The 14,483-nt window shown below is 34.3% G+C and overlaps 2 protein-coding genes across 3 annotated transcripts; both read left to right on the top strand.

Moving 5' to 3' along the window:
• Positions 1–235: 235 nt before the first annotated feature.
• On the top strand, positions 236–4,337 carry RpL36 (ribosomal protein L36). Of its 2 annotated transcripts, none has more exons than XM_089641285.1 (3): positions 236–299; positions 487–658; positions 4,063–4,337. In XM_089641285.1, exons 2-3 carry the CDS (start codon positions 488–490, stop codon positions 4,297–4,299), a joined length of 408 nt encoding a protein of 135 aa, XP_089497411.1. In that variant the 5' UTR covers positions 236–299; position 487; the 3' UTR covers positions 4,300–4,337. The 2 variants fall into 2 exon arrangements, with proteins under 2 accessions (XP_089497411.1, XP_089497418.1); XM_089641292.1 differs by having other exon boundaries at positions 243–333.
• A 2,903-nt stretch (positions 4,338–7,240) lies between these two features.
• Positions 7,241–8,882, top strand: LOC149425699 (ribose-phosphate pyrophosphokinase 1). Its single transcript, XM_089644468.1, has one exon. The coding sequence runs from the start codon at positions 7,325–7,327 to the stop codon at positions 8,366–8,368; it is 1,044 nt and encodes a 347-aa protein (XP_089500594.1). The 5' UTR covers positions 7,241–7,324; the 3' UTR covers positions 8,369–8,882.
• The last annotated feature ends 5,601 nt before the right edge of the window (positions 8,883–14,483 follow it).

The following is a 14,483-nucleotide window of genomic DNA, read 5'->3' as shown; positions in this document are numbered from 1 at the left end:
GTCGCTGAAAGGATAACTACAAGAAAATTCAATACAAGACCTAATATAAACATTTTTTATTTTTGTGACAAATTAATGTGTTGACCGTTTTAAAATAACAGAAAATTACTTAAATTGTTCGTTACATAAATCTATTGAAAGGGGTAAACAATAACCAAAAAGGAATTTAAAAAAAGTTCCTAGGTAGTTACTAGAAATTTTTTGATTTTTGAAACGTCTCACCATTTTTTTTTTTGCTGTGGCAGCACTGTCATTATGGCCGCTTGAAATTTCTTTTAGGTTATCTATCGCGGACTAAGGTTGGTGTGTTTCCATCGATCTTAATTTATCCAAGTAATCCTTTTCTCAATAAATTTTAGATTAGTTTCAGACGATAAATTGATTTTCTGTGCTATTAAAAATATAGATATTTCGAAATAAGTAGTTGTGATTAGTTATTTTATGAAGACATGAAAATGTTTTTACATTTTGACGTTTCGTTTTTAGCATGGTTTCCGAATCTGAGAACAAGGCCGACAAGGTCGATGGGCCGAAGAAGAGGAAGATAAGGTATGAAGTCGCCGTGGGTCTGGATCGAGGCCACAGGACCACTAAGCTGTCTGCCGGGAAGAAGTCCGCCGAAAGGAGTGTCAAAATCAGGCCCTCCAGGAGGAAGGGGGTAAGATGACGTTTTGTTATGACCATCACTATTCATTTAACTTTAATGCCCGTTTTAAACTAGCAAGGTTTCTCCCGAAACGCCACTTTCATTCCCCATTTCAATTCCCCAATTTTTTGGTTGATCGGCAATTAACATGGAACCTTTCAATTTCAATTCTTTACATAGCCTCCATTACACCCCCTTTTCTTCTCAGTGATTTGTGCAAATATACGCCTTTTTAAGAATGGGTAAATAATTACCCACGAAAGATTGACCTGTGTTTGTGTACCATTGAATTGTTGACAATGAATTTCGTAAAGAATCGTCTCTCAATACTTTGCTGGTACAGACATATTTTATAATCCAGGGAGTGTTATTTATTTAATAGTGAATTTCTTCTTAATTTGAATTTTAAAAATGGAGCTGTCATTTTAAAATAATACTAGTGCCGGGATGCCAATTATTCATCTGACATTATTGTCAGTGTTATTGTAAATGTGTATCAACAAGTATTAGTTGAATTTCTCACTTTCTCTTATTAAACTCAATTTACGAAAACTAAACAGCGCTCTATTAAGTTACTCCATTTTAAATGTGCTTGGTGTCAAAGGAACATGTTATTTTTGTGTAATATAATATGACAAATGGGATGATAGTGTCATCAGTCCAAACAACAACAATCAAGTTTTCAACTGCAATTTAGAGTTTAATATGTTTTATTTACCTATTAATTTGGTTATTGGTCATGTACAAGACAACAAAATTACCCTTTTGTTTGGCAAACCTAAATGTTCGATTCAGCAAATATCTTTGTCTATTCAAATAGAATTACTTGGTTTGTAGTTATTTTACGAGGCTCCCCTTGAAAGCCAAAACGCAAAAAATATGTTAACCGTCGGAGAAGTTTCATTCATAAATTAAAATGTAGAATCTAAAGTGATGGTAAAATGAAGCGATTCTGATTTTCTCCTTAATAGATTTTCAAAGCTTGGAGGTTAAAATTAACATGTTCACCAAAGAGTTATCGGCCTTCCACCTGCTAACCCCTCAAACCTCAGAAGGACATTACTAGCCACAAACATCATATTCCATTCCATTAGATCCTCTGAAGGGCAGATCTGACTGGGACTAGAGCTTTCAATCCCGGAATCTATAAACTGAGAATCCCGGACCTTTGTTGGCACCGTAATCCCGGTGCTATGCTTGTCTTAATCCTTGTGTTGGTTTCACGACTTTGGTTCAATTGTGTTTTTTTTTTTTTTTTTATCGGCAGCATGTCGTTTATTGCACAATATTGTCATAAAAAATTTGGGGCAAGTTATATTTATTGAAAGTAAGAAAAGAATTTTTGTTTTTAAGAATTTAATGAAGCCTGAATAACAATAATTAGTATTTAGTCTTGTGATAGCACCACACTACTTCTTTCACTGATTGTTCAGACAGACGAGTTAGAGATGAGACGGAGGAGAAGCATTTTGATGCAACGCTTGTGCCAGCCGATAACAAATATTTCTTTCATGATGAACATTTTGGGCGACAGTGGTTTGGCTCTTCAATTGAAAGAGTCTCGCTTCTTCGAAGAAATGAACATTGGACTCATGTATCTTCTTTGTACCAGTTTTTACACAAAGGCACGCAAGATTATGCAGAAATTAATTCAGACCTACTATTAAATTTACATTAATAATAATCTCAATGGTTGCTAACCAGTCGAAGAAAAGATGTCTTTCTATGTGTCGTAATAAGACATCGAAATTGTAGAGGAAGTCGATTTAAATCTGTCACTCGAGAAAAGATCTCTTTCTCTGTGTCATAATTAGACATCGAAATTGTAAAGGAAGTCGATTTAAATGCAGTGTGGAGTAAACCTAAAAAAATGATTTAAGCCTCAAGCCCCGTATTCATGGTAAACATTAGTTTAGCAACATTGTTGATGAGCGGAGAGAACGAATGTTTACGCTCGTCGGGCGAGAGCTTGTCAACATGCCGTTATCAACTCCGCAACACGCAGTGTTGCCAGCAACATGTTGACAGCAACCCCGCAACACGTTGATTCAACTTTGTTGCTAAACTAATGTTTACCATGAATACGGGGCTTTAGACACATTACGCTATATTATGCGCGCATAAATTGGACATCGCATGTACGTATTATATGTTGACATAAAGCTGACACACTACTCTATAATCTTCCCCGGGAGACAGGGTCAGATAAATTGGGGGACTGGTGCGGAATATCATTTCTTTGTATGGGATCTGTCATATTCCTGCCCTAAGTGGGAACGGGGGTCGCATTATTTTCAAATACAGCCTGGCTAGCCTTGTGATCTCACAGCGCATATTGTCGCCATGCCCACACTTATAGCACATCATCTTGTGACAGGTCTGTATGGGATTGTATGGCGAGCAATATGGAGTTATATAAAATGCTTTGATCTTATAGCGTAATCTGTCACCCCCTTTAAAATCAATACCACCCACCAGCGTGAAACCCTAGTGACTTTACGGGATGTGGGAAAATAGCAACTAAAATATGATCTTCACTAAATGCTAAAACCTTAGACAATTTGATCAAAATTAAAATATAATATTGAAAGTTCTGTTGTGCAGCTACTTTTAGAATTGATTGATAATTAACAAAATATTTAGATGCTGCAGTTTGTCGTATTTTTTAGTGAAATTACCATTCCTCAACATGACACTGTTTACAACACCTGCGGGATAAAATAGTATTAATCCAATAAATCTTTTCCTTGCTCCTCGAAAATTTTATAATATTTTTCTCCCAGATTTAGAACTCGCCTTTTTCAATTTTCACAATCAAAATTTTTATTCTTAGCACAACTTAATTAAATCAGCTAGGAAATAATATAAATATATTAATATTATAATATATTATTTAGGATATATTCTAAATAATTCAATATGAAGTAGTCATTCCTCGCCGGTATTAGAAATTTGTTTTGTGACTATTAATTAATTGTTTACTGTATATTACTGCCCTCAAAGATTAACAATTGACATTAAAAGTGATACCAAGCTTATATCAAATCTGTTTTATGAAATTATTTTATAATTTAAATGCAATTATCTTATAAAATTTTAAAAATCATTTCTTTGTTATCATTTGTTACTTATTAAAGGAACAACATGTTACCAGTGTCGCATTCTTTGTTGTTTATTAATATTCTATCACTTTTTATCCAAATTGTCAGCGTTCAGGCAAAAAGTCGCCAACCCACAAATCTAAATTTAAATGGAGAAAAAAATCTTATTTAATTTTCTTTTCTATTATGCGGTTAGAAAAAACAAAGATATTAACTAGAAACCTTATTTTAATGATTATGTAACATATTTCAAAATTGTGTGCTGTGTTGTGCAATTAGATTTCCATATCTCACGTTGCCATTTGCAATTTCCAGATGCTGACCAAGCACTCTAAGTTTGTGCGCGACCTCATCAGGGAGGTGGTCGGCCACGCGCCCTATGAGAAGCGCGCCATGGAGTTACTGAAGGTGTCCCGCGACAAGAGGGCCCTGAAGTTCCTGAAGAGGCGCCTGGGCACACACATCCGTGCCAAGAGGAAGCGTGAGGAGCTGTCCAACATCCTTACCCAGATGAGGAAGGCTGCCACCACAGCTCACCACCCTAAAGCCTAATTACATATGTTTAATAAATGGAAACCTTAACAAATTAATTTCTTTTCATCATTTTCTAATGCAAGATCCCCTAAATTCCTTCTCCCTTTATAATATACCTGTATATACTCACCTGCGAGCTGTACCGTTATGTTCGCGGGTCAACGCACATCTAGAGCCTGCTCGCAAGTCGGTCTGTAGCTTAATGTTAAAAGTTCAAGGAGGTTAAATTTAAGTGTCATTTTCATAATTGGATCTTGATAGATAACTATTTTTACAAGTGATGAGGTACCAATTATTAAAAAGAAAATTGAAGTACATAATAAATGTATTTGAAATGTTAATTATTTTATTTCTCGACAGATAAACTACAAATATAGCACAGAATATGTTACAAAAGTATGAGCGAGTGATCTCAACTTGAAGAATTATAAATTCCTGTGTCTGTTGAAATAAGGAATTACAGCTAATGCTAAAAAATATATTCGAATATAGTTATGTTCCTATTCTCTTTGACCCATCTTTTAGGTTGGCCAACTGTAAGCGGAGGTTCCTTATGGACTCCTCTCGCCACTTTTTTTTTATGAAAGCACTTGTTTATGAGTGTATGAATTCCGCTCCGCTTGCGGTGTAAGGCTTGCTTAACTTTTGTATGTACTGGTGCATATGTCTTGCTTATGCCTACTTATTACCGAGTGCTAGTGAAAAAGAGACCAGAAGCATGTACGTTATTATACGATAATATATATTTATATCAATATTTAAAAAAAAATTATGTTTGGTATTATGAAACTGTTAGGAAGAGTAATTGTTATGAAAATTGTTGACACGGGTTCCTGTATATACTAAGTAACTAACTAACCATCACGCCGTTTCCCTGCAGGCTGAGAGGACGGACCGCCAAATAACTCGGTCTTGGCACACACTTCTTGCCTCATTCACATTCATACATCGTCTCATACAAGTTACATTTACTCACATTTTCCCAATAAGTTTCTCAGAACTTGGGTTCTTGATCAGTACAAAAACGAAAATAACTCTCTGTGATTTATTTGAGTCCTGTCAGCTGTAAAACTGATGGCAATACAAATTTACACAATTATTTCAGGGGTTTGGAATCAGAGGGGCCTACAAAAACATGGTTTTGTGATAAATGCAAATAAAGATTTGAATGCTGATATGCCCAATGTATCTCTTAAACAGCCATATGTACGAGATGGAGCTTTATGTCCCTAATAAATATGATTATGGCATTATCGAACGCAAGCATAACTCAAAACACTAGTTTTTGCAGTAAGGTTCCTGTGATTCCAAGGTCCCGATTTAGACCTGAAAAAAAATTGCTTCACATTCTGTGCATTTTCATTGTAAAATAAAATAAACATTTTTCATTTGTGAATTATTTTAAAAACTCTCATGGGCAAGGACATTTCTGTGAAAAATATTCAGTTGATAAAATATACCAGCCATTTTTATAAAGGAACTTTATGTCCCTTACAGAAATATTTTTATAAAATTGTATTTCATCATTTTTCCATGTCACAAGCTTCGAGTTATTGTTCCCTAAATATATTATGATAAGAATATATTGTTTTGAGATTTTTTTATAAAGATACTATCAATTCTCACAAGTTTATCGATCGTTTGGCACACTACATTATTGTGTACGTTCCGTTTTCGTTTCAAGATGGTAGCCGTTTTAATGATTCGGTAAAGATTTTTTTTTAACGTGAAATTTGTGGTATTTGTTTTGACCGTTTTTATCATGTCTTTATGTTAAGACCAATTGTATAATTCCTAATTTGAATTTTTTTTAAATGTATATAAAATATATTATGGTTTTACAATTAAATTGGTAGGTATTTAAGTAGGTACCTACTAACAAGTCTTATTTATAAGATTAACTTTTGGACGCTAGGTCTGTTTGACTGCCTTGATGATGTCACTTTTGTTTATTTTATAATTATTTCATTCTGAAGTAGAATTTCAATTATTTTCTGTCGTAGTTTTAAAAGTTAGTGAACATGAATGCACTACTTTATCTTTAAGAATAATAAATTCAACAAGTATTTAAATTTCTTGAAACGGTCGAACATAAATAATACGTTATTTTTCGTTGCAGTTGTGAAATTTGTGTTTAATTTGTGAAAGTAAAATAAATATTAAGTAGATACTTAATAATTTTTTCAGCAATAATATATATAAATGGCAACACTTTCTTCTATTGCCTGTCAACAGCGATGCCATTAGATAGTTGATGTATGGTCATACCTACCGAAATCTCGGTTGATCTACCGAAGTCAGTGAAAAGATTCTGAATTATGGGCAAGTTCCTCCAAAAATCACACTGGGTAATTTTTCAATTCTCTACCAATCGACTTGAAAATTGTGGGGAATTATTTCTCTCAACATTCCCTTGCCATCCCCCCATGGATTTTAAAATAATATTAATAATAATGATTTATTGTCTTCTTTTCTTAGTAAAATATAGATATAATGATATCCTCACTGGGATCTCCCGTGCTGAGGATTTCATTTACATATTATAATTTAATTATAAGAAAATTAATATTACAACAAAGTTACATATGAATTTAATTATGAACATTTATCATATATATATTGTGGGGAACAAGTTTTTCCTGTTATTCTCAAGCCACCCCCCACGGATTAAAAAAGTATTGTGGGGATTCATACTTTGGAATTTTATTTAGAAAATTTTGTGGAGAATTATTCCTCAGAAATTCTCTAGCAACTCCCCTCCCCCATTGAATCGAAAAAATATTGTAGGAATCCAGTACTGTGTGAGCAACACCCTACATAAATCCATTCAGAAATTTAGGGAAATAAAATTTTCGGTTATACCATCACTGCTAATTTAGCACCTATAAATATTTTGACGATCTACCTATTTTCGTGTCTAATCTACCGGTATTTTTCTCCCAAATCTGCCGATTTTGATTTTCGCGGTATGGCATCACTGGCTGTCAATTAGGACGCCCGGTTTTCAGCGCACGTTTTGATCAGCAAGTGTGTGGCGAGGGCTATGCCCTTGTATTCGTATTCAACCCCAGTGCGTGCAAAAAGCTTGTTGAGGCCTAACCCAGAGGGACCACTAGTTCTTCAATCCAGAATGCCGAACATCAAAGTATTCAGCGGTACGTCGCATGCAGACCTTGCTCAACGCATTGTTGATCGTCTGGGTATCGATCTAGGAAAAGTGGTCACCAAGAAGTTTAGTAACCTGGAAACATGTGTAGAAATAGGAGAATCTGTACGAGGAGAAGATGTTTATATTGTTCAGAGCGGCAGCGGCGAAATCAACGACAACTTGATGGAACTGTTAATAATGATTAACGCATGCAAAATCGCTTCTGCTTCCCGCGTTACGGCTGTGATACCCTGCTTTCCTTACGCGCGTCAGGACAAGAAAGATAAGAGTCGCGCTCCGATCTCCGCGAAGCTCGTCGCCAACATGCTCTCCGTCGCCGGAGCCGATCACATCATAACCATGGACTTGCACGCCTCGCAGATCCAAGGCTTCTTCGACATCCCCGTGGATAACCTCTTCGCGGAGCCGGCGGTGTTAAAGTGGATCAAAGAAAACATCATGGAATGGAGGACTAGTATAGTCGTATCTCCTGATGCGGGTGGTGCTAAGAGAGTCACATCAATTGCGGATAGACTCAATGTGGAGTTTGCTTTGATTCACAAAGAGAGGAAGAAGGCTAACGAAGTCGCCTCCATGGTGCTGGTGGGAGATGTGAAGGACCGTGTGGCCATCTTAGTTGACGACATGGCAGATACCTGTGGAACCATTTGCCATGCAGCAGAAAAGCTATTGGAGGCAGGCGCCACCAAGGTGTACGCCATCCTGACTCACGGCATCTTCTCGGGACCTGCCATTTCCCGTATCAACAATGCTTGCTTCGAGGCTGTGGTGGTCACCAACACCATCCCTCAGGACATACACATGAAGGACTGTTCCAAGATCCAGTGCATCGATGTGTCTATGATGTTTGCTGAAGCCGTGAGGAGAACCCACAATGGCGAATCCGTGTCATACCTCTTCTCCAACGTTCCATATTGAAATTAATAGTTGGCCATTTTGTTAGACGGTGAAGTAGCAATAAAATAATTGTATGCTACTCTTTGCCAATTTTTCCTACTTTCTCATTTACTTAGTTAATTTTTTTCCTTTTTATGAACTTGGGTATCTATGAATTCAATAGTGTTGATCTGCCTAATCATAAGTGTAATGCAATTAATGAACTCCTTCTACTTGTTATATTTTTTATTGAAAATAACTTTACGTTGTATATATGGTGCGAAAGATATAAAATTAATTCCAAAAGATTATATTCTTTAACAAAAATGCACCCTGATATTGATATGCATTTAAAAATAATTATTTACTATTAAAAAAAAAAAAACTAATATTTTTGTATTCGTGAATAAAGAATGTTTATGCTAATTAGAAATTGAGAAAAATTTCATCTTTTGTTATTGTGCATTTTGTTAGTAACTTGTTAGCAAATGCTTATATTATGTATGAAAGGGTATACAAATAAAGTGCAACACGGAAAGGAGGACATCTCGATAAACATGTTTTTTAATCCAAATAAACTGTTTTCAATATTATATAAGTTGTGTAAACAATTACTTGATAAGAATTTATAGACATTTTCTTCCCCGACTTGCCACTTAGTGATTTTTTGAAAATATACTATATGTATTACAACTTTTTGTATTAAGTATAGAACAACTGAATGCATGGGAGCTGTTCAACACAGGAAACGGGGAAAAAGTGACCTTTTTGTTTAATTTTTCTGCCTGGGCTACTGGGAATAACATCAGAGTAAGTACATACATGTTTCATGTTGACAACAATGATTGCTGTTCATTTTGAGTATTTTGTTGTAAGGTTTCGGTAAAAATAACATTCTAGTTTTTTTCTGCAATGTCATGTGCCAAAAGCATCTAAATGGGAGGTGTAATCAGAAAGCTTTATTTCATAATTTATTATAAATTGTGGTATCATATTGGAAAAATTCTGCCAACACCTTGATGGGGACACATTTTAGGATGATATAATACTTAAGGTGTTATTTTGCTTAAAAGATTGTTATTGTCTCATGTTCATGGACAATTAAAACTTGAATGAACCTGAATATCTTTGCATAAACCGCTTTTTAAACCAGTTTTGGGCACAGCACTGTATTCAACAGGACATTGTAACTAAATAAAAATAATCATTCCATAATTTTCGAAATTTAAAACAAAATTTTCAAATGTTGTCAAAATTGTTTCATTTCATTTTAATGCTGTGATGATTGTGTCCAAAATTTGTTTTAATTCAAAAGTGGCGTGCACAAAGTTATATGTGTTTATTTTTTAAAATTATGTTGCATCACTAAGTTAATTTTTCAAAACTATCTACATATCTTGATATCGTTTATGAATGACAAGCATGGCATGGATGGCATGATACCCCATTAAACATCCAAGCCAATAATATGAAAGTACTCTGTAATGAATTATATTCAAATTATAAGCTACGTTTCTATTGATAAAATATTTGGTAATTATTTACCTACGACTACCGTTTGAGAAAATATTCCGTACATGTTAGGTAAGGTTGGATTAGGTAGAATTAAATCACAAACCAGTCTATACAAACCTAGCGTAGCCCACAAACTACTTGAAAACTGGGATATAACTCTAAAGGGGACGCGAGCAGGCGTTATTAAAGGGGCAATTTTTTGTAGTAGTAAAAACGGTAGTCGTAGGTAAATATTTACCAAATATTTCCCTATTGTGTGATTGCTTTTTAGTCTACTTGTTTACAAAGGATTATCTCATCTCATTTGGCAAACCCCAGTTATAATAAATTATGTGACGTAAACACTTCAGCCGTGTATATTATATTACGTTGTTGCATTGTATATGTCTTAGATTTGCAAGACTGCCAAGTCATTTGAGAGTTAATTAATAATGTTTTGATATTTAAACTTATTTACATTTTCAAACTTACAGAGATTCAATGTTTGTCCATCAAAAAGAAATGTGATGCAATAATAATTTATTGATTTAAAAAAATACACACAACCAATGACATTACAATACATCTAGAGTCGTTATTGTCTCACAAACTCAAGATAAAATGTGGCAAGTAAGAAACACTCTTGTTACCAGTAAATTTTTAATTCAAACGTTGTACATCTGTAGACATTCAAAGAATATGTGCGCATGAATGAAATAAACGATGGCGAGTGGCATTTTCGTTGAATACTACATTCTACATCATTGGTGTGACTGGGATAACGAGATACGCTTACACTACAAGATGAATACTATATTATACTTATGTGTTGCTACATTCGCTATCTCACTTTCTCTCCTTTATATCCCTGAAAATCTTCAGGAAATAATTGTATTTACAAATGAAATGACGTTTCTTGGCTTTTACGTTAGCCGAGTAATGACAACATTTTCTCATCACGCAGGAGGGCATTTTGGAACTTTTTAAACGCAATTTACTTAGGGGTAGCACACGACATTACGCAACGCGTGGCTGTTTTATACTAAAAATATAAAATACAATTGTCTTGCTTTTGACTTGCCACTTTGAGATTTCTACAGCACGTCTATATATATTTTAACATCCTCGCATACAACTAGTTACTTTTTTCGGCGTTAATAATATAAAAGCTGTGCTTCAGTTTCATAGATCATTTGTAGCCACTTTATTAATTTTGTGATCAAGGTTGTGATGAAAATTATCAACTGACCAGTTGACGTTTGCCCGGTATTGCTTGGAGTTATGGACGGTTTGGAGTAAAAATTTGAGGTTGTGACTTCTAGTAAACTGGTTGTAATTTATTGTAAAGTGGAAATATTTTTTGTTAAGAAATAAAAATAAAATATTTTTTATTATGAAACTTATAACAGAGCAGAGTGAACGCAGTGGAAGTGAATGGTGGGAAAGGGCCTCTTGGGGGGATAAGCACAATAAATTTTGTCATGGGACCCGTTCCTTCTTAAACAGATTTTTTTTCCTCCTAACTTTCGGAAGTGGTACCATTTAAATTTTTTCTAAAAGCGTATTTTTCAAGAACTAACTAACCAACTCTCACACCTTTTTCCACAGGGACAGTCAGAGAGGATAGATCACCACAAAACTCGGCCTCGGCATGCACTTCTTGCTTCATTCACATTCATATATCGTCTCATACATACTCTTCCGTTATACCGAGTCTTTTTTTATTTTTTTATTATCGTCCAACAGAATATTTATTCCAATTACAGTACAATTTTACATAGTCATATCAGCATTTAGCTAGGTGACTCTTCAATAATTGCTTGACTCTGACGCAAGCATTTGATTCACTCGATAGTGCTATATCTTCATCCGTGTACTTCCGTGTTGTTTAAACTACTTAGTCTTTTCTTCGTACATCCGCTCTGCATGCGCAAACCATTTGAGGGTCCCTTTCTTAATATTATCCATTACGTTTACATCAACCTTGCAAGAAATTTCCAGAAATCAAATTTTTTAATGGTCATACACGGTTTTACCGCTCATACGCCTCGGCGATCTCATTGCTACAGTATTCAGTTTAATTTCATCCCTTTTCTGCTAGTTCCATGCTTCATAGCCATACATCGCGCTTTGCTTCTTTGGACAACCGCGTTCAGTCAATTCTTCCATTAATGGAGTTTTCTGCGTTTACCCTTCATTCAATATCCTTATCAGCCTTTCCACCTCTCGCAAAAATACTCTCCAAGCAAACAAACTCATCCACTTCAAAGTATTCATAAGTACTTACACTTATTTAATGGTGATTAATTAGTTTCAAGAAAATGCGCAGTTTATATTTTGCACAAAAATAGTTTCTTAAAAAAATTAAACTATGAACAGACGATTGTTTGGAACATGCGTCAAAGAAAAAAAGAAAGTAGCATCGGGACAACGTTCTAAATCCTAGCACGGAGCTTGAAATTTGAATGTGTTGTTACTGATGTCGAATAGTGTTCCATTTTTATTACCAATAAGTTTCGTTTTTTAACGCAATTTTTACATTTTGCTGCCTGTGGTGACTTTGAAGGTCAAAGGTTGATGGACTTCGACTGTTTGAAATATTCATAAATTAAACTTCTTTTTATTTAACCTTCATAGTTGTACATGTTTTGTTAACATTTATTGATATCTCCTGGAATAGCATGTTATGACCACCCCCCTCATAATTATTCCATGACATGAGACAGAAATAACTTATTGATCAAACTAAATTGAAAGTATTTGTCTAAATCAGTGGTACTCAACCCATACTAAAATAGTTAAAAAGCATTAATTTTAATTTATGAAGTTAAATTAATTCTGGAAATCAAAGACTGTGAAATACAGTTATGAATATAATAATATGTTTATTTTTTGGAATAACTTGTGAGTAAAACCTCAAATTGTAATATTTAATTATTGAAGACAATATTAGCGATTCCTAAATGAAAATCATAAAAAGATACGGTCACATCTAGGACTCGAACCCAGCACCCTTGCCTTGCCGGGGCACCGCTCTACTAACTGAGCTAGTTTACAGTTAAATATGACCGAAGGAGATAGGGTCCCATTAGCTCAGTTAGTAGAGCGGTGCCCCGACAAGGCAAGGGTCCTGGGTTCGAGTCCTAGATGTGACCGTATCTTTTTCTGTTTCAGATTTTCGTTTAGGAATCGCTAATATTGTCTTCAATAATTAAATAATAATATGTATTATAGAGATGTTGAACATAGATCTTTTTAATTTTTGGCAATTTATTTTGAATTAACTCTCACCATTTCACTACTGGGGTAGGAAGAGAGGATGGAATTCCACACAACCCAACTATGGCATACATTTTGATTTATTTTATTGTGGCATTTCTTCCCCCGGGTGTCTCCGACTTCTTCAATTCATTTCGGAGTCATATATTCACCTGACACTCTTTTCTATGTCCGCTCTGTGTGTCAATGCTATCTAAGCACCTCTTTCTTAATCTTGTTCATTACATTAGACTTTCATCAGCCTTGCATTATTTTAATTTTCAAACATTTTATTTCCAGTATGTATTCAAATATACAAAATTAGAATTAGTGTATTCATTGATAGCATGTAGATATAATTTTTAAAAATCAAACAGTCCGTCACTAGTTTGATAAATAACTTTATTATGATACAAAAATTCTTCTCAGATATTATTTGCTTATCGGCTTCATTGAACTCATTTATTTGTTATCAGTGAGTAAATATGTTTTCCATTTCAGTTATTAACGTTTATTATCATTTGCAGACGAGTCAATAAATGATTCTGCTATTTCCTTAGCCAACAAAAATCTAGAAGTTGGACACTACTGGTCCCTAACTTGTACCCACATTATGTTTATTTGTATTATTACATGGGTAACTTTTACTGCGTCTATCTTTTATGTAGGTATAATTATACCGGTTGTCAGATGTAAATCATTTTAACATTATTGAGAACCAGAGCTGGCACAATGTGGGGACAGTTTGGGCTATAGCCTGGGGCATCATATTATTTTGAGGAGTGGTCTTTTTCTTAAACTTTTACTTCGTGTTAATCTTCTGTCGAGTTTGCAGATTATATTAACTTTTAAAATTTATTAATTTTTTACATGATCTTATGAGGAAATTAATCTTTATTTATTTGTTAAGACATACACAGTACAGTAAGATACAGTTAGATATTTTTAGTTATTACATAGTTGTAGTACCTATTACGTATATCCATAAAATATCATTACGTAATTTCACCTGAGATTGTTATAAGAGGAAGGAAGTGTGTGGATAGATAATAATAAATGAATTGAAAACAGGAATTATAATAAGCTCACGAATTGTTAAAGATCTATTGAAAACCACTGAGCTCAAATATTAATGAACATTCGAAGTAAATACAGAGTTCTCTAAATAAATATAATAAATATTATGTTGACGTATTAAGCGTGGCCAGCGATCCCGAATAATTACCTGATTTTTTTAATTAATGGCATACAGAGCTCCACGCCAAAAGGGCCCCTTTCTCTTTCATCATCATTTAAATTAATAGGTTGTTGAAAAATAGATTTGAATAATTACCTAATAATATCTATGTGTCTACTTAGCCCAGGCGCAAACAAGCAAAGTTACATTGCATTTACTATGCAGTTA

This window comes from Hesperophylax consimilis, chromosome 2 (assembly GCF_061612785.1).
Source record: "Hesperophylax consimilis isolate HC1 chromosome 2, BYU_Hcon_1.0, whole genome shotgun sequence".
Lineage (NCBI taxonomy): Eukaryota > Metazoa > Arthropoda > Insecta > Trichoptera > Limnephilidae > Hesperophylax > Hesperophylax consimilis.
This window is presented reverse-complemented; position numbering and strand designations above follow the sequence as displayed.